Source organism: Garra rufa, chromosome 24 (genome assembly GCF_049309525.1).
Source record: "Garra rufa chromosome 24, GarRuf1.0, whole genome shotgun sequence".
Taxonomy (NCBI): Eukaryota; Metazoa; Chordata; class Actinopteri; order Cypriniformes; family Cyprinidae; genus Garra; species Garra rufa.
Genome location: NC_133384.1, coordinates 38,770,556 through 38,795,938, shown reverse-complemented (window position 1 = coordinate 38,795,938; position 25,383 = coordinate 38,770,556). Strand labels below are relative to the sequence as shown.

At 35.1% G+C, this 25,383-nt stretch overlaps 1 protein-coding gene across 1 annotated transcript in view; it reads left to right on the top strand.

Annotated features, from left to right (window-relative positions):
* The window catches only part of LOC141300392 (receptor-type tyrosine-protein phosphatase mu-like), a 166,968-nt gene extending 145,557 nt beyond the window's left edge, over positions 1–21,411 (top strand). The window contains exons 18-27 of the mRNA XM_073830663.1: positions 2,396–2,512; positions 3,968–4,122; positions 4,206–4,341; positions 5,640–5,789; positions 5,983–6,156; positions 7,907–8,038; positions 13,328–13,453; positions 13,540–13,703; positions 18,759–18,894; positions 20,677–21,411. Of these exons, the coding sequence (XP_073686764.1) occupies positions 2,396–2,512; positions 3,968–4,122; positions 4,206–4,341; positions 5,640–5,789; positions 5,983–6,156; positions 7,907–8,038; positions 13,328–13,453; positions 13,540–13,703; positions 18,759–18,894; positions 20,677–20,730 (1,344 nt within the window). The 3' untranslated portion in view covers positions 20,731–21,411. The remainder of the gene's footprint in view (positions 1–2,395; positions 2,513–3,967; positions 4,123–4,205; positions 4,342–5,639; positions 5,790–5,982; positions 6,157–7,906; positions 8,039–13,327; positions 13,454–13,539; positions 13,704–18,758; positions 18,895–20,676) is intronic.
* Positions 21,412–25,383: the final 3,972 nt, after the last annotated feature.

Here is a 25,383-nt window from a genome sequence, read left to right as displayed (position 1 = left end):
GGATGTTTTATTTGAGGGGTAAATGTGCTGTAAAATATATTTTTTAGTCTTTTAGTTTTTGCTTACCTATTTTATTATTCTTTTTTTAGGTTTTTTAGTGTTTTAGTGACATTGGACTCATTATTTGATCTGTTTTGACATTCTGTTCTGTATGTTTTTATTAGTTGCTATTGCTGTGTGTGTTGGCGCTGATGTTGAGGAAGTGTGTGAGTGAATATGTAAATAAGTCATTATGTGATTAATGCTCTCTCGTTTAGGAGATGCTCTAATGATAATTAGTCGGGAGCCGATAGCATCGCGGCCTCTTTGTTTTTCCGGCCCGACGGCGAAGAGCGAGACCGAGACGAGAAATACGCTCAACCATTAGAGCGCAATTATCCCGCTAATTAGAGCATCTAATACACGCATAGAAAGAAAACACGCTAATAATCAACAGCGGATGGAAAGAATCAGATGATAAACGGATGACAAACAGATGGACTGATATTTCTTTGATTTCTGACCACACACTGCATTTTAATCACAAAAATATAAATATTCCATGCATTTGAATAATTCATACATTTACAGTTGTAATAGATGTTGGATTTTCTTTCACCTGTTGGTTGTTTTACAGTGATAATTAATTACTGATATCTACAGATCAATGATCAATCAAATCAAACCAGAATTATTCAAATCGTTTTTGTTAATTGAAAAAAAGAAAACTAATTGGCTGAAATAAGTTGAAGTACTAAAATTAGAATGAAAATGAATAAAAACTTAACAATAAAAATGGACAAAAATAGATTGAACCTAAATAGCAATATTTAAAAATAAATGAAAATAAAAATGACTAAAAATAAAACATAAATTACAATAAAAAAAATTTAAAAACTAATAATTGTAATACAAACTGTGCAAACATATAAATAATACTGAAATAAAACAGACCAGAAATTAAATTTAATTACAGGGAAAACTGAAAATATTAAAAAATAATAATAATTAATTAAATTGTAATAAAAATAAATAAAAACTTAAATAAAAACAGACAAAAATAGATTAAACCTAAAAAGCAATATTGAAAATAAATAAATAAAAATGACTAAAAATAAGACATAAATTACAATGAATAAATAATTGTAATAAAAACTGTTCAAATCTAAAAATAATACTGAAATAACACAGACCAAAAATTACATTTAAATTACAATGAAAACTAAATATATATTTTAAAAATCTAATTATTGTAATACAAACTGTTAATATATAAATAATACAGAAGTAGCACAGTCCAAAAATTACATTTAAATTACAATGAAAACTGAAAATATTTAGATTTTTTTTAATAAAAAAAAATCTAATTATTGTAATAAAAACTGTTAATATATAATAATACTGAAATAAAACAGACCAAAAATTACATTTAAATTACAGTGAAAGCTGAAAATATATATTTTTAAAAATCTAATAATTGTAATAAAAACTGTGCAAACATATAATAATACTGAAATAAAACAGACCAAAATTTTAATTTAAAATATAAAAAAACCTAGTAATTGTAATATAAAATGTGAATATATATATATAATTAAAAATAATTAATATATATAATAAACATTTTATTATATGTGTTATAATAAAATTATGCAAAATGAAAAGTATTAAAAAAAATTGTAATTTTATTAAAATTCAAATATTTTTTATTTTTAATATATGTATATAAATAATCTGATAATGTTATAAATTAATTATATTTAAAATAAAATTTTCATATTAAATGTATTTAATGATTTATAGAAATTGTATATTTGTTTTAGATTATTATTCAATATAAAAAAATAAAAACTGTGCAAGTATATAAATAATACTAAAATAACATTGACCAAAAATAACATTTAAATTACAATGAAAACTGTACTAGTATGTAATACAAAGAAAAACACTGTAACCTATATAAAATAATAGCAATTTCTATTTGAGCCTAAATGTAATTTTTTCTTCTAAATAATAAGTAAAATGTCTCATAAATTCAAAATATTTACAAAATGAAGATATATTGAGCAATATATTGAAATAAACAGTGTACTAATGCGGAGCGGATGGAAAGAAGCAGCAGATAAACGGATGACAGTCAGACAGATAAACGGAGAGAGCGATGTTCAGGATAGGACTGATTGACTTCATTAATGTGTTTGAGTGATTAGAGCCGGTGGTTTGTCTCCAGAGGTGTGCTCTGGTTATGGAGGGTTAACCTGGTTAATTATTCTGGGATGATCTGCAGCAGAGGCTGTCAGATATCTGGGACACTCCGAGTCTGACTGCAAACTCAGGTTGTTTGGAGAAGCTTCTATCTCATGTTTTCATAAACTCATGTGTGTTTTAATCAAATGATTGTGTGTGTGTTTGACAGGTGAAGTGCTGTAAGTACTGGCCAGACGACACTGAGATCTACAGAGACATGAAGGTGACGCTCATCGAGACGCAGCTGCTGTCTGAATACGTCATTCGAACCTTCGCTGTGGAAAAGGTTGAGCATCAAACTATACATTTTTATCAGACCACACTATAGATTACACAATCAAACTTATTATCAAACTATATTACTATAACAAAACCGACTCTCAGTATCTCCAGTCTAACACAAAACACTAATGTCATCTAATCATTGAGTATTGTCTCCAGCTATCTATATGTCTCTATAGCTAGTATATAATAATAAAAATATATATCTAAATATTATGTGTAATTAGTTTTTGTATAATATTTATTATAATTAATGTGTTTTATCATGTATAATTATTTATGAATATATTTATTTCAAGGCAAGGCGTAATTGAAATCTTTTTTCCTTTTTTTTTTATTAAATTGTATGTTTTTATTACTGTGATTGTTTTACGATTGTAGCTTTGAATTAATATTAAATAAATAAATACATAAATAAACTTGCCTTGCCAAAAATATTTATAAATGTTTTTTATGATTGATTTTATGATTATATATATATAAAATTTTTTGTATATAAACATTTTTATTATATATGTGTTATAATAAAAATAATAAAAAATCGAAAATATTTATTAGTTTAAAAATGATAAATAAATTATATATATATATATATATATATATATATATACACATTTATAATATTTTTATTATGTGTTATAATAAAACAATACAAAATTGAAAAGATTAAAAAAATTAATTATAAATTATAGTCATAATATTTGTACATTTTATTACACATTTATTTTATTAAAATTAAAATACTTATTTTATTTTTAATATAAGTGTATAAATAATTTAAAATTATTTTTAAGTAATTATAAATTAATTGTATTTAAAATTACAATTTCATTTTAAATATATTTAATGATTTATGTCATGTGTGTGTATATATAAATACATAACATTACTTTTTATTATATATATATATATATATATATATATATATATATATATTTATAAACATTTTTATTATGTGTTATAACAAAATAATACAAAATTAAAAATATTTTTAAAATTAATTATAAATTATAGTCACAATTTAAAATATATATATATATATATATCATTAAAATTTTATTAAAAAATAATTTTATTAAAATGTAATATTTCTTTTATTTTTAATGTAAGTATATAAATAACCTAATAATTATTTTGTAAGTACTTGTAAATTAATTATATTTAAAATTATAATTTTATTTTAAATATATTAATTGATTTATATTGTATATTTGTTTTAGATTTTTTTCATTGTGTGTGACTGTTGTAATAAAATAATAAATAGTTAAAAATATTATTAAATGTTATTCTAAGCTATAGCTACTATATTAAGCATAATTTTGTATAATTTCAATTTGCTGTTTGTTCACACTAAATTCTAATGCAACATGTTTAAATGTGCTGGAGAATGATGAGCTATGAATATGTGAATAATATGTGGGTCTCAGAATCAGCATGTTTGTGTGTTTGTCGTCTCCAGAGAGGAGCTCATGAGATCAGGGAGATCCGGCAGTTTCATTTCACCGGCTGGCCGGATCACGGCGTCCCGTATCACGCCACGGGGCTGCTGGGCTTCGTCCGCAGAGTCAAAGCCAAGAGTCCAGCCAATGCAGGGCCCATGGTCATCCACTGCAGGTCAATATCCATCTCGTCTTCACTAGACGATCGTGTGTTTCATTAAACATAAAATAAAATATACCTTTTGTTCTGGTCTTTAGCGCTGGAGCCGGACGCACCGGCTGCTTCATCGTCATTGACATCATGCTGGACATGGCGGAGCGAGAAGGAGTGGTGGATATCTACAACTGCGTGAGGGAACTGCGCTCCCGCAGGGTCAACATGGTGCAGACGGAGGTAACCAATCGTAAACATCCTCACATTAGCCACAGCCAATCAAATGCTGCCTTTCACTCCAGCCCCGCCCACTCAGACATATTTTAAAACAGTTTTCTTGGCATAAAGTTTGAATAAAGACAAAAGAAAGAAGCACTCAAATGTAAGAATGATTGTATAGCCTGAGACTTTATCTGACCGCCAGCTTGGGTCAAGGACTGTGACGTCACGTCCAGAGCAAAGACTTTCTGAAGAGCGACGACCCAAGGCATATTTAAAATGTCACTTCATGAATGATTTACGTCAAGCTGTCAGACCGCCGTCTGCGATCGAGAGATGATGGAGAGATGACCGATCCGCATGTCGACACACAGGACAGAGACATTTACTGAAAACACAGTCAATCACATTCTCCTATATCTGTTCTGACCATAAAAGCACATATGAAACAAAGACATTATGTAGCAAGCCTGTAATCAATGATTTCAAAAAAAGCATTTTTGGCAAATCCAGGTAATTTACCATAGAAATATTCTGTTATTAACGTTCATGACTGTTATAGATCCAGCTGTGGATCTCCTTAAAACTTTGCATGCTTGTTTAGAATCCTCTGTCGCATGTGCTCAGCAGGTTTCGTGAAGTTTTGAGTTTTCCTTTAGGCTTTATAGGATTTTGGGTAAATTTGATCAGGCCCCTTTTCTAAATGATCCCATTATAGCTTTTGTTTTTTGTTTGTTTTTTTTACATCATCTTAGTCATTTAACAAACGATTTGACAGCAGTGGTTCTAGAGGCAAAGTTGTCCAGAATGAGGAGTTCTACCATATGATATGAATATTGAGTGTATGTGTGCGGAAAACTGTGCAGTGTTTACGCTCTTGAAAAATGCGATACATCGCCCCCCCAGTGGCCGATTGCTTTCAATTTTCTCACAGACCTTTAGGGCCATAAGTCCAACAGGCCCACCAACTTTCGTTCCAATCGCCTCTGTCAACCTTGTCTAATGGGTGCTCAAACTTCATCGACCAATGGCAGCCATGTTTTTTTTTTAGATACGCAAATATCCTTATAGACACTTGTGGTATTTTTGACTAAGACCATGCTCCGCAATTTTCATGTTGATAGGACAAGTTATAGGCATTTTACTAAAAGTGGCCCTGCCCCCTTTAAACGACAGTGTTTTTTATTGTTATTGATATTCATTCAAAAGTTAGATCAGCTGATTAATCAGCCTGTCAATCAGTCACTGCATCAAATAATATCAGTGGGCTATGATTGATATTGTTGTATTAATCTGTCATTGATATGTTGATATTTCAGGAGCAGTATGTGTTTATCCATGATGCCATATTGGAGGCGTGTCTTTGTGGTGACACCACGATCCCAGCCAATCAGCTTCGCTCAGTGTATTACGATATGAACCGCTTGGACCCACAAACCAACTCCAGCCAAATCAAAGAGGAGTTCAGAGTCAGTCTGTCTCAATATTTGTTGAAAAAACTAAATCCAAATAACTGCTAATAAAATACGATACATTACATTTTATACTTATACTGTAAACAAAATTGATTACTATTAAAATTAATACTGTAATGCTATTAAAAAAGAAATTACAAACCAGTAGAACATGTGCATGACTTTCTGTTGTGTTTTCCATTGGCAGACGTTAAACATGGTGACGCCCACATTACGGGTGGAGGACTGTAGCATCGCACTGCTGCCGCGGAACCATGAGAAGAACCGCTGCATGGATGTGCTGCCACCTGACCGCTGCCTGCCCTTCCTCATCACCATTGACGGAGAGAGCAGCAACTACATCAATGCCGCACTCATGGATGTAAGGCAGCTCGCATACACCTAAGACTTAACCTACTGACCATTACTTGTGGCTCCTAACCTAGTGATCATTTACCTGCAGCTTTTAACCTAGTCATCATTATCTGTGGCTCTTAGCCTGGTGACCTTTACCTGCAGCACCTAACCTAATGATCATTACCTGCAGCACTTAACCTAGTGACCGTTACCTGTGGCTCTTAACCTAGTGATCATTACTTGCAGCTTTTAACCTATTGACCATTACCTGTGGCTCCTAACCAAGTGCTCATAACCTGCAGATCTTAACCTAGTGGCCATTACTTGCAGCTCCTAACCTAGTGATCTTTACTTGCAGCACTTAGCCTAGTGATCATTACCTGCACCTCCTAACCTATTGATCATTACCTGCAGCACTTAACCTAGTGACCGTTACCTGGGGCTCCTAACCTAGTGATCATTACCTGCAGCTCTTAACCTAGTGACCATTACTTGCAGCTCCTAACCTAGTGATCATTACCTGTGGTGCTTAACCTAGTAACCATTACCTGCAGCTCTTAACCTAGTGACCATTACCTGCGGCCCCTAACCTAGTAATCATTACCTGCAGCTCTTAACCTAGTGACCATTACCTGCGGCCCCTAAATTAGTAATCATTACCTGCAGCTCTTAACCTAGTGCCCATAACCTGCGGCTCCTAACCTAGTGATCATTACTTGTAGCTCCTAATCTAGTGATCATTACCTGCTGCTCTAATCCGAGTGACCATTACCTGCGGCTCCTAACCTAGTGATCGTTACCAGCAGCGCTTAACCTAGTTTCCGTTACCTGCGGCTCCTAACCTAGTGATTATTACCTGCAGTGCATAACCTAGTAACCATTATCTGCGGCTCTTCATTTAATGATCATTACCTGCAGCATTTAACCTAGTGACCGTTACCTGCAGCACTTAACCTAGTAACCATTACCTACAGCTCTTTACCTAGTAATCATTACCTGCAGCTCTTAACATGGTGACGATTACCTGCAGCACTTAACCTAGTAACCATTACCTGCGGCTTTTCACCTAATGATCATTACTTGCAGCACTTAACCTAGTGACCGTTACCTGCGGCACCTAACCTAGTAATCATTACCTGCAACTCTTAACTTAGTGCCCATTACCTGCGGCTCCTAACCTAGTGATCATTACTTGCAGCTCCTAACCTAGTGGTCATTACCTGCAGCTCTTATCCCAATGACCATTACCTGCGGCTCCTAACCTAATGATCATTACTTGCAGCTCCTAACCTAGTGATCATTACCTGCAGCTCTTATCCCAATGACCATTACCTGCGGCTCCTAACCTAGTGACGGTTAAATGAATGATTTTAATTTTCCATGTTTATGATTTAATTGTCACTTACATTTGTCTCTGTAACAGTCGCTTGTTTTTGTGCATCTGAAGTGGTGGTGTGTCTGATAGATGTGATTCGCTGCGCACACAATTATGTGCTCGTTGAAAATAATTCAAAAACAGATGGAATTGATTCATTTCATTGTCAGGAAAATGGCAAAAAACGATCCATAACAGAGAATGAAGTAAAAAATGCAATAAGACAATTGACTGGGACGGGTTTGTTTGTAAAAGATGCGACAGCGCATTTGTTTTCATTACAGTAAATGGAAGCGCCGGCGGCGGTAATAAAACACGCAGCTCAACGCTAAACTTCTCCACACAATTAGTCAAGCAGACAGACAGGAAATAAGATGTTTTTCTCTCTTCATCTTCACAGAGCTACAAGCAGCCGTCTGCATTCATCGTTACCCAGCATCCTCTGCCCAACACCGTCAAAGACTTCTGGCGGCTAGTGCTGGATTATCACTGCACGTCTATAGTGATGCTGAATGATGTGGATCCCGCACAGGTGACACACACACACACACACACACACACACACACACACACACACACACACACACATGTTGGGTTTACATGTTTTATGGGGACATTCCATAGGCGTAATGGTTTTTATACTGTACAAACCGTATTTTCTATGGCCCTACACCTAAACCTAGCCCTCACAGGAGATTGTGCACACTTTTACTTACTCAAAAAAACTCATTGTGCATGATTTATAAGCCTGTTTCCTCATGGGGACCTAAGAAATGTCCCCACAAGGTCAAAATCTACTGGTATTCCTATCCTTGTGGGGACATTTGGTCCCCACAACGTGATGAATACCAGGTACACACACACACACACACACACACCTGAACGCAACCATCAGGATCAAAGATAGGCAACACAATGCAGACGCATACAGAAGATGCACGTCACTGCAGTCAATCAAACAATGTGTAAATTGCTCTTTGGCTGTTAGTAAACATTATCCAGTAACGTGATAAAAAGTTAGTTCAGATGAAAGATTATTAAGAATAGTTAGTCGATTTTCTGACAAACCATTCACAATAAAACCAGTATAATGAACTAATTGGCTTTTCAAGTTGCCTTTTTGACACTTTATACCAGTCAAATCCTGTTAATTGTGAGGTTAGGTGTCCTGTGTTCTGGTCAAGGCTGGTTTAAACTGGTTAGTTGCTGGTCTAGGCTGGTTTATACTGGTTAATTGCTAGTCTTTACCGGTTAGTTTCTGGTCAAGGCTGGTTTATAACTCTTGTCCCCAGTTTCATAAACAAGGCTTAAGCCTAGGCCCAGACTAAAATGCATGTCTGGGCTGTTTAAACTGAAAGAAACTTGCACTGACTGATCTCAAAATATGTCAGGTTCATTGTTTTGTCTCAAGATGCTCACCAGTATGTTTTTACCTAAGGCATTTTTCTAAAAACTACTTAAATGTCCTAATTGAACTATGGCCTAATCCTGGCTTAACCTAAACCCTGTCTGTGAAACCGGGCCTTGGTTTCTTGTCTAGGGTGGTTTATACCGGTTAATTGCTGGTCTAGGCTCGTTGAACTGGTTAGTTGCTGGTCTAGGTTGGTTAAACTGGTTAGTTGCTGGTCTAGGCTGCTTTACTCTGGTTAGTTGCTGATCTAGGCTGGTTTATACTGGTTAGTTACTAGTCTATACAGCTTAGTTTCTGGTCAAGACTATTTTATACTGGTTAGTTGCTGATCTAGACTGGTTAATAATGGTTTGTTGATGGTCTAAGCTGGTTTATGATGGTTAATTACTGGTGTAGGCTGGTTTATACTGGTTAGCAGTTGGTCCAGGTTGGTTTACAATGATTAACTGCTGGTCTAGGCTAGTTTACACTAGTATGTTGCTTGTCTAGGCTGTTTTATACTGGTTAGGTGCTGTTCTAGGCTGGTTTATACTGGTTAATTACTGGTCTAGGCTGGTTTACACTCATTAGTTGCTGGTCTAGGCTGGTTTATACTTGTTAGTTGCTGGTCTAGGCTGGTTTACACTCAATAATTGCTGGTCTAGGCTGGTTTACACTGGTTAGTTGCTGGTCTAGACTGGTTTTAACTGGTAATTTTCTGCTCTAGGCTGGTTTATAACAGTTAGTTTCTGGTCTAGGCTGGTTTATACTGATTAATTACTGGTCTAGGCTGGTTTACACTGGTTAGTTGCTGGTCTAGACTAGTTTTAACTGGTTAGTTTATGGTCTAGGCTGGTTTACACTCATTAGTTGCTGGTCTAGGTTTGTTGAACTGGTTAGTTGCTGGTCTAGGCTGGTTTTAACTGGTAATTTTCTGCTCTAGGCTGGTTTATAACAGTTAGTTTCTGGTCTAGGCTGGTTTATACTGATTAATTACTGGTCTAGGCTGGTTTACACTGGTTAGTTGCTGGTCTAGACTAGTTTTAACTGGTTAGTTTATGGTCTAGGCTGGTTTACACTCAGTTGCTGGTCTAGACTGGTTTTAACTGGTAATTTTCTGTTCTAGGCTGGTTTATAACAGTTTCTGGTCTAGGCTGATTTATACTGATTAATTACTGGTCTCAGGCTGGTTTACACTGGTTAGTTGCTGGTCTAGACTAGTTTTAACTGGTTAGTATATGGTCTAGGCTGGTTTACACTCATTAGTTGCTGGTCTAGGCTGGTTTACACTGGTTAGTTGCTGGTCTAGACTGGTTTTAACTGGTAATTTTCTGCTCTAGGCTGGTTTATAACAGTTAGTTTCTGGTCTAGGCTGGTTTATACTGGTTAATTACTGGTCTAGGCTGGTTTACACTGGTTAGTTGCTGGTCTAGACTGGTTTTAACTGGTAATTTTCTGCTCTAGGCTGGTTTATAACAGTTAGTTTCTGGTCTAGGCTGGTTTATACTGGTTAATTACTGGTCTAGGCTGGTTTACACTGGTTAGTTGCTGGTCTAGACTAGTTTTAACTGATTAGTTTATGGTCTAGGCTGGTTTACACTCATTAGTTGCTGGTCTAGGTTGGTTGAACTGGTTAGTTGCTGGTCTAGACTGGTTTTAACTGGTAATTTTCTGCTCTAGGCTGGTTTATAACAGTTAGTTTCTGGTCTAGGCTGGTTTATACTGATTAATTACTGGTCTAGGCTGGTTTACACTGGTTAGTTGCTGGTCTAGGCTGGTTTACACTGGTTAGTTGCTGGTCTAGACTGGTTTTAACTGGTAATTTTCTGCTCTAGGCTGGTTTATAACAGTTAGTTTCTGGTCTAGGCTGGTTTATACTGATTAATTACTGGTCTAGGCTGCTTTACTCTGGTTAGTTGCTGATCTAGGCTGGTTTATACTGGTTAGTTACTAGTCTATACAGCTTAGTTTCTGGTCAAGACTATTTTATACTGGTTAGTTGCTGATCTAGACTGGTTAATAATGGTTTGTTGATGGTCTAAGCTGGTTTATGATGGTTAATTACTGGTGTAGGCTGGTTTATACTGGTTAGCAGTTGGTCCAGGTTGGTTTACAATGATTAACTGCTGGTCTAGGCTAGTTTACACTAGTATGTTGCTTGTCTAGGCTGTTTTATACTGGTTAGGTGCTGTTCTAGGCTGGTTTATACTGGTTAATTACTGGTCTAGGCTGGTTTACACTCATTAGTTGCTGGTCTAGGCTGGTTTATACTTGTTAGTTGCTGGTCTAGGCTGGTTTACACTCAATAATTGCTGGTCTAGGCTGGTTTACACTGGTTAGTTGCTGGTCTAGACTGGTTTTAACTGGTAATTTTCTGCTCTAGGCTGGTTTATAACAGTTAGTTTCTGGTCTAGGCTGGTTTATACTGATTAATTACTGGTCTAGGCTGGTTTACACTGGTTAGTTGCTGGTCTAGACTAGTTTTAACTGGTTAGTTTATGGTCTAGGCTGGTTTACACTCATTAGTTGCTGGTCTAGGTTTGTTGAACTGGTTAGTTGCTGGTCTAGGCTGGTTTTAACTGGTAATTTTCTGCTCTAGGCTGGTTTATAACAGTTAGTTTCTGGTCTAGGCTGGTTTATACTGATTAATTACTGGTCTAGGCTGGTTTACACTGGTTAGTTGCTGGTCTAGACTAGTTTTAACTGGTTAGTTTATGGTCTAGGCTGGTTTACACTCAGTTGCTGGTCTAGACTGGTTTTAACTGGTAATTTTCTGTTCTAGGCTGGTTTATAACAGTTTCTGGTCTAGGCTGATTTATACTGATTAATTACTGGTCTCAGGCTGGTTTACACTGGTTAGTTGCTGGTCTAGACTAGTTTTAACTGGTTAGTATATGGTCTAGGCTGGTTTACACTCATTAGTTGCTGGTCTAGGCTGGTTTACACTGGTTAGTTGCTGGTCTAGACTGGTTTTAACTGGTAATTTTCTGCTCTAGGCTGGTTTATAACAGTTAGTTTCTGGTCTAGGCTGGTTTATACTGGTTAATTACTGGTCTAGGCTGGTTTACACTGGTTAGTTGCTGGTCTAGACTGGTTTTAACTGGTAATTTTCTGCTCTAGGCTGGTTTATAACAGTTAGTTTCTGGTCTAGGCTGGTTTATACTGGTTAATTACTGGTCTAGGCTGGTTTACACTGGTTAGTTGCTGGTCTAGACTAGTTTTAACTGATTAGTTTATGGTCTAGGCTGGTTTACACTCATTAGTTGCTGGTCTAGGTTGGTTGAACTGGTTAGTTGCTGGTCTAGACTGGTTTTAACTGGTAATTTTCTGCTCTAGGCTGGTTTATAACAGTTAGTTTCTGGTCTAGGCTGGTTTATACTGATTAATTACTGGTCTAGGCTGGTTTACACTGGTTAGTTGCTGGTCTAGGCTGGTTTACACTGGTTAGTTGCTGGTCTAGACTGGTTTTAACTGGTAATTTTCTGTTCTAGGCTGGTTTATAACAGTTTCTGGTCTAGGCTGATTTATACTGATTAATTACTGGTCTAGGCTGGTTTACACTGGTTAGTTGCTGGTCTAGACTAGTTTTAACTGGTTAGTTTATGGTCTAGGCTGGTTTACACTCATTAGTTGCTGGTCTAGGTTGGTTGAACTGGTTAGTTGCTGGTCTAGACTGGTTTTAACTGGTAATTTTCTGCTCTAGGCTGGTTTATAACAGTTAGTTTCTGGTCTAAGCTGGTTTATACTGATTAATTACTGGTCTAGGCTGGTTTACACTGGTTAGTTGCTGGTCTAGGCTGGTTTACACTGGTTAGTTGCTGGTCTAGACTGGTTTTAACTGGTAATTTTCTGCTCTAGGCTGGTTTATAACAGTTAGTTTCTGGTCTAGGCTGGTTTATACTGGTTAATTACTGGTCTAGGCTGGTTTACACTCATTAGTTGCTGGTCTAGGCAGGTTTACACTGGTTAGTTGTTGGTCTAGACTGGTCTACACCAGCAACTAACAAGTATAAACCAGTCTTGGTTTACACTCAGTAATTGCTGGTCTAGGCTGGTTTACATTGGTTAGTTGCTGGTCTAGTCTGGTTTTAACTGGTAATTTTCTGCTCTAGGCTGGTTTATACCGGGTAATTGCAAGTCCGGGTAATTGCTGGTTTACACTTGTTAGTTGCTTGTCTAAACTGGTTTATAATGGTTAGTTGCAGGTCTAGGCTGGTTTACACTGGTTAGTTGCTGGTCTAGGCTGGTTTACACTGGTTAGTTGCTGTCTAGGCTGGCATATGCTAGTTAATTGCTAGTCTAGCTGGTGAACTGGTACAGCCCTGCTGTTCTATAAAAACTGAACTGGTGAAACTGATCAACCATTGAACCTGGCTACTGAATTGACAATATATGCAATGCTGACGTGTGTCATATGTGTTTTGTGTTCAGTTGTGTCCGCAGTACTGGCCAGAGAACGGTGTCCACAGGCATGGGCCCATCCAGGTGGAGTTTGTGTCCGCAGATCTGGAGGAGGACATCATCAGCAGGATCTTCCGCATCTATAACGCTGCACGGGTGAGTAAATGCATGCTAACATGCTTCATCAGTGTTTACGTTAGAGTCAGCCGTTTCAGTGACATGAACATGTGGTTTGCGTGAAGCCGCAGGACGGATACCGGATGGTGCAGCAGTTCCAGTTTCTGGGCTGGCCGATGTACCGCGACACGCCCGTCTCCAAACGCTCCTTCCTCAAACTCATCCGACAGGTGGACAAATGGCAGGAGGAGTACGACGGAGGAGAGGGACGTACCGTTGTACACTGCCTGTGAGTCACTACTCTTCACATTCAGTTTTATTATAGCTCATTTTAATACAATATTATAGAATTTTTTTAGCGTATTTAAAATTATTTAGAATTTGTCATATTTCAAATTATATTTGAATTAATATTTAAGAATTTATTGTAAAATTGAATTGTTTTTTATTAATACTTAGAATTTGTGTATAATATTTAGTTAGATTTTTACTGAAAGTTAGAATTTGTAATATTTAGGATTATCTTTTTATTGATATTTAATTTTTTTTTAAAGTATTTAAATTATAATTGCATTCATATTTAAAATCTATTTAAATGTAGTTATTATATTTATTTGACTATTTAGAATTAGTATTATTAGATTTTTTTGTTTTCATTCTAATTTTATTTAAGTTTTAATAATTTTGTCAGTCTATTTTTATTTATGCATGTGTGTGTGTTTTATTAATTTTATTTCAGTTTTATTTTGAATTACCTTAGCACATCAAGTTCAACTAAAATGAGAAATTTTGGCTTGGCAACTAGCAGAGATAATAAGTGTAAAAGATTAAAAACAAGATATAGATATAGTGTGAAAAACATGTTCAAGATCTTGAGATGCATTTCTTAAAAGTCTAAAGTCAAGTGTCATTTTTTTAGATGGCTGTATCATGCGAGTGCAATGATCAGAGATGTTTATCTAGCACGTTTAAGTAGAAAAACACTGGACAAGCAACATAATGAAATGCAGAAGTGTGTTTGTCGTTGAGAACAGCAGGTCTGGGTGGTCAAACGGCTGAGAAACATACGAGTCTGTGACAAATCACGTGATTCTCATTAAACTCTCAGAGAGATTCTGATCTCGCTCTCATTCTTCAGCGCCGGCCCGCCCAGTCGTGTTTATCCTGAAATAAACATTCATACACGCTCTTCAGGAGTTCATGAGCGACACGGGAAACTGCCAGAGACGCAGTGATTGTGCTGAATAATGAGCTGCAGTTCATGAACAGGAGCACAGCGCCACCTACTGCTCCCAGATCAGATTTAACACTAACAAACTGAGCACTTACCAACATACTAGCCATTAATACAGTCATGTTTAGTGTTAGTGCTGCCAAAATCAACCTGAGATTGATTAAATGTGACCCTGGACATCAAAACCAGTTGAAAGTAGCACAGGTATATTTATAGCAATAGCTAACGATACATTGTGTAGGTCAAAATGATAGATTTTTATTTTATGCCAAAAATCATTAGGATATAAAGATCATGTTCCATGAAGATATTTTGTCAATTTTCTACAATAAATATATCAGAACTTAATATGCATTGCTAAGAGCTTCATTTGGACAACTTTAAAGGTGATTTTCTCAATATTTAGATTTTTTTGCACCCTAGATTGTCAAAGACTTGTATCTCAGCCAAATAATGTCCTATAGGTTAGTTAGGTTTCCTGTGCTGGTCAAGGTTGGTTTATACTGGTTAGTTGCTGGTCTAGGCTGGTTTATAGCTGTTAGTTGCTGGTATAGACTGTTTTAAACTGGTCAGTTGCTGATCTAGACTGGTTTATAGCTGTTAGTTGCTGGTTTACACTGGTTAGTTGCTGGTATAGACTGTTTTAAACTGGTTAGTTGCTGGTATAGACTGTTTTAAACTGGTTAGTTGCTGATCTAGACTGGTTTATAGCTGTTAGTTGCTGGTCTAAGCTGGTTTACACTGGTCAGTTGCTGGTATAGACTGTTTTAAACTGGCTAGTTGCTGATCTAGACTGGTTTATAGCTGTTAGTTGCTGGTCTAGGCTGGTTTACACTGGTCAGTTGCTGGTATAGACTGTTTTAAACTGGTTAGTTGCTGATCTAGACTGGTTTATAGCTGTTAGTTGCTGGTCTAAGCTGGTTTATACTGGTTAATTGCTGGTCTAGGCTGGTTTACACTGGTCAGTTGCTGATCTAGACTGGTTTATAGCTGTCAGTTGCTGGTCTAAGCTGGTTTACACTGGTCAGTTGCTGGTATAGACTGTTTTAAACTGGTTAGTTGCTGATCTAGACTGGTTTATAGCTGTCAGTTGCTGGTCTAAGCTGGTTTACACTGGTCAGTTGCTGGTATAGACTGTTTTAAACTGGTTAGTTGCTGGTATAGACTGGTTTATAGCTGTCAGTTGCTGGTCTAAGCTGGTTTACACTGGTCAGTTGCTGGTATAGACTGTTTTAAACTGGCTAGTTGCTGATCTAGACTGGTTTATAGCTGTTAGTTGCTGGTCTAGGCTGGTTTACACTGGTTAGTTGCTGGTATAGACTGTTTTAAACTGGCTAGTTGCTGATCTAGACTGGTTTATAGCTGTCAGTTGCTGGTCTAAGCTGGTTTACACTGGTCAGTTGCTGGTATAGACTGTTTTAAACTGGCTAGTTGCTGATCTAGACTGGTTTATAGCTGTTAGTTGCTGGTCTAGGCTGGTTTACACTGGTTAGTTGCTGGTATAGACTGGTTTATAGCTGTTAGTTGCTGGTCTAAGCTGGTTTACACTGGTTAGTTGCTGGTATAGACTGTTTTAAACTGGTTAGTTGCTGATCTAGACTGGTTTATAGCTGTTAGTTGCTGGTTTACACTGGTCAGTTGCTGGTATAGACTGTTTTAAACTGGTCAGTTGCTGGTATAGACTGTTTTAAACTGGTCAGTTGCTGATCTAGACTGGTTTATAGCTGTTAGTTGCTGGTTTACACTGGTTAGTTGCTGGTATAGACTGTTTTAAACTGGTTAGTTGCTGGTATAGACTGTTTTAAACTGGTTAGTTGCTGATCTAGACTGGTTTATAGCTGTTAGTTGCTGGTCTAAGCTGGTTTACACTGGTCAGTTGCTGGTATAGACTGTTTTAAACTGGCTAGTTGCTGATCTAGACTGGTTTATAGCTGTTAGTTGCTGGTCTAGGCTGGTTTACACTGGTCAGTTGCTGGTATAGACTGTTTTAAACTGGTTAGTTGCTGATCTAGACTGGTTTATAGCTGTTAGTTGCTGGTCTAAGCTGGTTTACACTGGTCAGTTGCTGGTATAGACTGTTTTAAACTGGCTAGTTGCTGATCTAGACTGGTTTATAGCTGTTAGTTGCTGGTCTAGGCTGGTTTACACTGGTTAGTTGCTGGTATAGACTGTTTTAAACTGGCTAGTTGCTGATCTAGACTGGTTTATAGCTGTTAGTTGCTGGTCTAGGCTGGTTTACACTGGTTAGTTGCTGGTATAGACTGTTTTAAACTGGCTAGTTGCTGATCTAGACTGGTTTATAGCTGTCAGTTGCTGGTCTAAGCTGGTTTACACTGGTCAGTTGCTGGTATAGACTGTTTTAAACTGGCTAGTTGCTGATCTAGACTGGTTTATAGCTGTTAATTGCTGGTCTAGGCTGGTTTACACTGGTTAGTTGCTGGTATAGACTGGTTTATAGCTGTTAGTTGCTGGTCTAAGCTGGTTTACACTGGTTAGTTGCTGGTATAGACTGTTTTAAACTGGTTAGTTGCTGATCTAGACTGGTTTATAGCTGTTAGTTACTGATCTAGACTGGTTTATAGCTGTTAGTTGCTGGTCTAGGCTGGTTTATAGCTGTTAATTGCTGGTCTAGGCTGGTTTACACTGGTTAGTTGCTGGTATAGACTGTTTTAAACTGGTTAGTTGCTGATCTAGACTGGTTTATAGCTGTTAGTTGCTGGTCTAAGCTGGTTTATACTGGTTAATTGCTGGTCTAGGCTGGTTTACACTGGTTAGTTTCTGGTCTAGGCTGGTTTATACTGGTTAGTTGCTGATCTAGACTGGTTTATAGCTGTTAATTGCTGGTCTAGGCTGGTTTACACTGGTTAGTTGCTGGTATAGACTGTTTTAAACTGGTTAGTTGCTGATCTAGACTGGTTTATAGCTGTTAGTTGCTGGTCTAAGCTGGTTTATACTGGTTAATTGCTGGTCTAGGCTGGTTTACACTGGTTAGTTGCTGGTCTAGACTGGTTTACATTGGTTAGTTGCTTGTCTAGGCTGGTTTATACTAGTTAATTGCTGGTATAGACTGTTTTAAACTGGTTAGTTGCTGGTCTAAGCTGGTTTATACTGGTTAATTGCTGGTCTAGGCTGGTTTACACTGGTTAGTTGCTGGTCTAGACTGGTTTACACTGGTTAGTTGTTTGTCTAGACTGGTTTTAACTGGTTATTTTCTGCTCTAGGCTGGTTTATAACTGTTGGTTTCTGGTCTAGGGTGGTTTATACCAGGTAATTGCTAGTCCGGGTAATTGCTGGTTTACACTTGTTAGTTGCTGGTCTAGACTGGTTTATAATGGTTAGTTGTAGGTCTAGGTTGATTTACACTGGTTAGTCACTGGTCAAGACTGGTTTTAACTGGTTAGTTTCTGGTCTACCGTAAATATATCAAAACTAAATTTTTGATTATTAATATGCATTTCTAAGAACTTCATTTGGACAGCTTTAAAGGCAATTTCTCAATATTTAGATTTTTTTTGCACCCTCAGATTATACTTTTTCAAATAGTTGTATCTTATTGTTCTTTCCTAACAAACCATACATCAATGGAAAGCTTATTTGTTTATCTTTCGGGTAATGTATGAATCCCAAAATTTAAAAATTTGGAAAAAAAGAAAAAATTGGGTCACAAATCTGTTTAACAGTAGTGAATATATTTGAGATTGTAACTTGCACTTTTTGTGAATTCTGTTGACCTGCTTTACAGCTGAAATCGAATTGAATGTGTTTTGCTGTATTCATTTTGAATTAGTTTTTATTTTCGTTTTTCATTTTAATTTGAGTTTTAGTACATTCTTAAGTGTTTTTGTCATTTTTAATGTCTATATGTTTTAGTTGAAGTTATTTTAGTACTTCATGTTAAATTAAAAGAAAATGAGGGAAATAAATTAAGTTTAGTTTTATATATATTTTAGTTTTAATTTCAGTCTTAGTTAACAATAATAACCCTCATTTAGAAGCAATTACATCAGCATCAGTCAGTATTGACAGTTGTGAGACTGAAATGTTTTATTGACATGTATTGAAGTCGCTGATACTCATAAATGATGTTTTATACTTGTGTGTGTGTTTCAGTAATGGCGGCGGGCGCAGCGGCACATTCTGTGCCATCAGTATCGTGTGTGAGATGTTGCGTCACCAGCATTCGGTGGACGTCTTTCACGCCGTCAAAACACTGAGAAACAACAAACCCAACATGGTGGATCTGCTGGTGAGCATCAGAATTATCCACATCTACACTTGAGAATTTTACTAGTGCAAATCAGAACATGGAAATGAAACAGAAATGAGTCTAATGTTGATACTTTAATCACTGTTTAATGATAAAATTAATACTAATGCACATATACACTACCACTCAAAAGTTTTTTTTCAAAAGGATTTTTTAAGGTTTTTAAAGACGTTTCTTATGAAAAAACTGTAATATTGTGAAATATTATTTCAATTTAAAATAACAGTTTTCTCTGTGAATATATTTTAAAATGTAATTTATTTCTGTGATACAAAGCTGAATTTTCAGCATCATTAATGCAGTCTTCAGTGTCACATGATCCTTCAGAAATCATTCCAAGTAGACACTTTACTTACATTTAATGTGCTTTCTATGGACATAAAATCACTTTTGTAAATTTCTTTTGACATGGACATCTTAACGTCTTTGGCCCATATATATATATATATATATATATATATTGCATCTCAGTTTTGTTGGGTTGGATGTGTAATTTTACAAATTTCAAAGAGTTTCTCAATTTATTAATGAATTAAAAAGGGGTAAATGCACTAATAATGTTGCAACATTCAAGTCAGAATAAGCATGTTGTTTGAATTTTGACATAAATGTTGTGTTACACTGGCATTTTATTCTCCAAAAACTTGAAATCTTAAAAGTAGACACTTTACTTACATTTAATGTGCTTCCTATGGACATAAAATCACTTTTGATGTTGACATTTTAATGTCTTTGACCCATATATTGCATCTTAAGATTTGTTGGGTTGGATGTGTAATTTTAAAAAAATTTAAAAAAGAGTTTCTCAATTTATTGATGAATAAAAAATGGGCAAATGCAGTAACAATGTAGGAACATTCAAAAAAATTATTTTAATATGTACAAGTCAGAATAAGCATGTTGTTAGAATTTGTACATAATTATTGTGTTACACTGAATGACAATGCAACATTATTTCAACCAAATTTTGACATTTTATTCTCAAACTTATTTGAAACCTTAAAAATAGACATTTTACTTAGATTTAATTTGCTTTCTATGGACATAAAATCACTTTTGTAAATTTCTTATCTTAATGTCTTTGACCCATATAAATATATATATATATTTGTAATTTTAAAAATGTCAAAGAGTTTCTCAATTTATTAATGAATAAAAAAGGGATAAATGCAGTAATAATGTAGTAACATTCAGAACTTTAAAAAATCACATTTGTTTTCATATGCACAAGTCAGAATAAGCATGCTGTGTGAATTTTGATATTATATGAATATTATGTTACAATTTTGAATATTGTGTTAAACTAAATAACAATGTAACATTATTTCAAAAACATTTTTAACATTTTATTCTCCATAAACATATTTGAAACCTTAAAAGTAGACACTTTACATACATTTAATGTGCTTTCTAAGGTTATAAAATCACTTTTGTCTTTGTCTCATATATTGCATCTTAGTTTTGTTGGGTTAGATGTGTATTTTAAATTTCAAAGAGTTTCTGTAGCAACATTCAAAACTTCAAATGTAGCAACATTCAAAAAATCTAATTTATTTATTAATGAAAAGTTGCTGATCAAATATGGTATTAGTTGAAAAATATTAAGTTATGACTGTAATAATAGTTCTTCTGGTCTTGAATGTGAAATGTAGAAATGTTGGATGCATTATGAGGATTAAATGGTTAAATGTTGTGTTCACAGACTGTGTTAGACTGACCTCTGCTGGTGTGTGTGTGTGTGTGTGTGTGTTTCTCCTGCAGGATCAGTATAAGTTCTGCTATGAAGTGGCACTGGAATACTTGAATTCTGGGTAATAATGTGAGCAGAAGCTGCTCTAATGTCCCGTTCTTCTCCATCCTCACCTTCCCCGGACACCGAAACAACACACGACGGCTGAAACTGGACCGGAAACACGCGAGACGAGCCGAACCCAACCGATGTTTCCCTGCACTCGCCTCACGTCGCCACCAGAAAGAGACGCTTTGTTTTCATCCGCTTGTGTCTTCTGTTCCTCTAACTCGTTTCTTGCCTTCGTCTCATCGTCGGACGCGTGTCTTCATGTTTGTGTGGAATGCGACGTCACATGGATGTTGATTTTATCATTGTTTTTATGAACTGGAGGCGGTCTGGCATGTACAGTCCGATCATACGTGGCATTATCATATTAATGCGCCGCTGCCGTTTCTGTGGTTGTGTTTTGTGTCCAACGATGGAAAAAAACTGCTGCGCTGAAACGTCCCGTCCGAAGATCCAAAGCTTGTGTTCGTGATCTTTTTGTTTTGTTTTGTTTTGTTTATACTGTAAATAGATGAAGTTCACCAGATAATTTATTCATTGACCGATTTTTGTGAAGCACACTGAGTGACAATCATGTTTTAATTTGGTCATTATTATCATACGGACTCCACATATAATAGTGACCAGATTGTATTGTTAACTTTTTATTTATCTGGTATGAAAAAAAAAATAAAAAATACATATCTATATCTGCCAAACCTGTCGTCTGTGTGTTTTTTGTGCAGAGAGAAAACAAATAGCATTTATCTGTAATAATAAGTTACATCTGTAAGATACTGTATCCAATGCAACACACACAATGTACTTGTAAACTGAAACAGTGTTAACTAAAACTATTCTTTAATTGTAATAAGCTGAAACGAAACAAAAACTAAACGAATACATGATGTGGTCTTGCCAAACCAAACTGAAATAAAATGAGTTTAAGTTGTAGTAAAATTACAAAAAATAAGACAAATAGCTGCCAGCAGTAATGAAGAGGATAACAGGGGGCAAATAAACTCAATAAAGACACTTGTTGATGACTTAAATGCTTGAACACCATACATTGTTGGCATCTGCCAAAAAAATCAGAAGAAAAAAAGTGTTTTGGTTCATTTTTTGGCATAATCATTGTAACTTTGGACTGTTGGTGGCTCTAGAAAGTTTGAGTTAGACTCTAGATTTGCTGTGCTCAGACTCTCCTCTATCTGTGTGCCACATTTTATGGCTTTCCAACAAGCGCTTCTATAAGTTCTATAATGGAAAAGACAGTATTTTAATATTTTTCAAAATCCAGTCTTATGATTGAAGTCCAACTTGGATCAAGAGAGTTTTAGTTTAAGACTCCAAATTTGCTGTGCTAAATGTGGAGACTGTTCTTGATCTTTGTGCCAAATTTCATAACTTTTCCACAAGCAGTCATCTCATTTTTGTAACAATATCCCAAAGCTTTTGTAAATAGAAAGGAATATTAGAAACTGTTCAATTAGATTTTTAGCTAAACCATTCAGAAGTTTCAAGTGAAAATGTCCATATCTCTTGACCAGTAGATGTCGCTGTGCTGAAACTACTCATGTACCCTCAGTTCATGCTTGGTATAACATGCACCAAGTTTGGACCAAAACCACTAAAGCACTGCAGAGATACAGCCTCACGTCTATCTTTGGCTTGTTGGTGGCGCTAGAGAGTTTAAGTGAGATACTCTAGATTTGCTGTGCTCAGACTCTGCTCTATCTGTGTGCCAAATTTCATGGCTTATCAACAAGTGGTTTTATAAGTTCTGTATTTTAGTATTTTTTTAAGTTCAATCTTATGATATTCAGCCAAACTGTTCAGAAGTTACAATGTAAATATCCAAATCTCTTGACCAGTAGATGCCGCTTTCCTGGAACTACTCATTGAAAATCTTATTAGTAGCTTTTTGGTGTAGAGATTTTTGTTATGAAAAATGCCATCAATATGAACAAAGGAATCAGATAAAACATGTGATTTCATTTCTAGCCCTTACTGTTCAAAAATTACTAGCTTCAACATAAGTGTCAGTTTGGGCTGTTGGTGGTATTAGAAATTGAGTTCGAGACTCCAAATTAGCTGTGTTTAATGTTGAGACTGTTCTTGATCTTTGTGCCAAATTTCATAACTTTCCCACAAGCAGTCATCTCATTTTTGTAACTATATTCCAAAGTATTTGTAAATACAGCATTTTACTACAAAATCCAGAATGGTCGACATAGGAAAACTGGATACTGTGTGATTTGGTATGCCCCGCTCTAACTCTTACCTTAAGACTCTTAGCTTAAAATTTGTCTCAGCAGCTTTGAAAATAGGTTTTAAGAGGAAACTCTTAGCTAAAAACTTTTACTGCTATTTAGGAGAAGATTCAACTTTTTGTGAATACGGGCCCGGAAGGTTAAAGACTCAAAGTTTTTGTACAATAGCATGCATATATTGCATTTAACCTTTTTGACTAAAACCACTTGATCTCTTATTTTGGTGGTTAACTATAGTTCTGTGAAAACTATGGGTGGAAATGGGTAGAAAAGTTTGAGAATGGAACCTGCAACAGAAACCATGTCGGTGGTGAAGGGCTAAAAAGCAGTCGCCTTAAAATCCTTTATGCAGAAAAAACCTTAAATGAAATGCATTTGTTATTTTAAGCCAAAATGTTTGCTTCGGGTGATGCTTGAAAGAGTAGGTCCTTTCTGATGCTGTCCTCTCCTCTCTCTCCCACTTGTGTGCTTTCTGTACTGTCCTGCATAAACAAAAACACCAAAAATAAGAATTCATACAATACCAACCTTGATACTGTTGAATATCTTGAACTGAAAACACTCAATACAAAACAAATCTTGTACAATATTTTTACTTTAAAGTATAATAACAGTGGAGTTGGAAACAAAGTGCACAACACTTCATTAAACACACTTTGATGTATTCAGATTAAATGTACAATATTAACCAGTTATTCAGTCTTCCAGAGCCCCCAGTTGCATGGTTTTTAAAGTACATTTGTATTAAATTAAGTAAACCTATAACAAAATATCAGTAAATCTCAACCAGAACTGACAGTGCAAACAATTCCTTACCAAACTCACAATAAGCTGGATCCTTAATGACTCTACAAGGGGAAAGAATAAATGGTTTACTGGAAATTTCTTAAAAAGCTGTTTTTCGTTTTATACCATTCCTTTAAACAATCTTAATTAATTTCAACTATAAAGACATTTGCCATTATGTGATATTCCAAAAAGAAAAACAGAGTCTATGCCATTTTTATTTTAGCTTGAGTTTCACGAGTCATTCAGTTCACGAAATGAGTCACGGACCTGATCTGAAGCAATTTACTTAACCACTTAAATAAAGCCAAAAATCAAAATAATCAAATAAAATACAATGGTAGATGAAAAGATAGAAATATTTGCCTTTTGGCTGAAATATGTTTACATTAAAACACTAAAATGACAAGAAATATGATTAGAAATTAAATATGCTTTATAAATATTTTTTTAATGATTTGTTCATGTTAAATAATGTAGTTAACTACTAGTTTTACCAAGTGTAACCACTAAAATTTTGATTAGTAATATGCATTGCTTCCTTTGATCAACTTTAAAGGCCATTTTCTCAATATTTAGATTTTTTTGCACCCTCAGATTGCAGATTTTCAAGCAGTTGGATCCAAATATTGTCCTGTCCTAACAAACCATACATCAATGGAAAGCTTATTTATGATGTAGAAATCTCAGTTTGCAAAAATTGACCCTTATGACTGGTTTTGTGGTTCTAGGTCACATATATTAAAATATATTATCACGATATCACTGTACACTGTACTTGCAATGACAATCATGGGTTAAAACAAATAATGAAAAATAAAATGAAAGATTGTGTGTTAGTTTGTGTGTCCAGAAGAGGGCAGCAGAGACTGACTTTTTATAATATCTAGTGCTTTAAAACATTTATGTTAACGAAAATAAACTATGAAATGATCTCTGAAACTGTCATTTTGTGTATCCTTAGCTTTTTGAGTGAATAGGTTTGTTTTGTGATTTTAGTAAGTATTTCTACCACAAAATCAGATTTTTTTCTTCTTTTTTGTTTTTTTTAGAGAAAAACAAAAGACACAGAAATGCAGAAATACCGAGAAATTGTCAGTTTTTCATGTTATAAATTATTAAAAGTAAAAAAAATAACTAATTTAAATTCACCCCATGTTCATTTAATTGTAATCGTATCTTAAAATAATAATAATAAATCTTTAAAATTTGAGTTGATGATCTAGTATCAGTGGTGTACAGTTTTTTGTTTTCTATTTATTTATTTATTTGATTGAACAGAATTTTAACACATTCAATACAATTAAATCACAACAAACAAAAATAATTCAAATGTGAGGGTGAGATATAAACAATATTATAGATATACATTAAGCTTGTTTTTTCCTTTAGAAGTTATTAAAAGTGAAAAAACTGTCTGTTTTTTATGTTAGAGGTTATTAAAAGTGAAAAACAATGAACAAAAATCACCCCATTTTCATTTAATTGTCATATTATTGTTGATATATATATAATAAATCTTTAAAATACAAGTTTATAATCAAATATCAGTCTTTTTTTAATTGAACAGAATTTCAACACGTTCATTTTAATTAAATCACAACAAATACAAAAAAAATAAAATAAAATGTC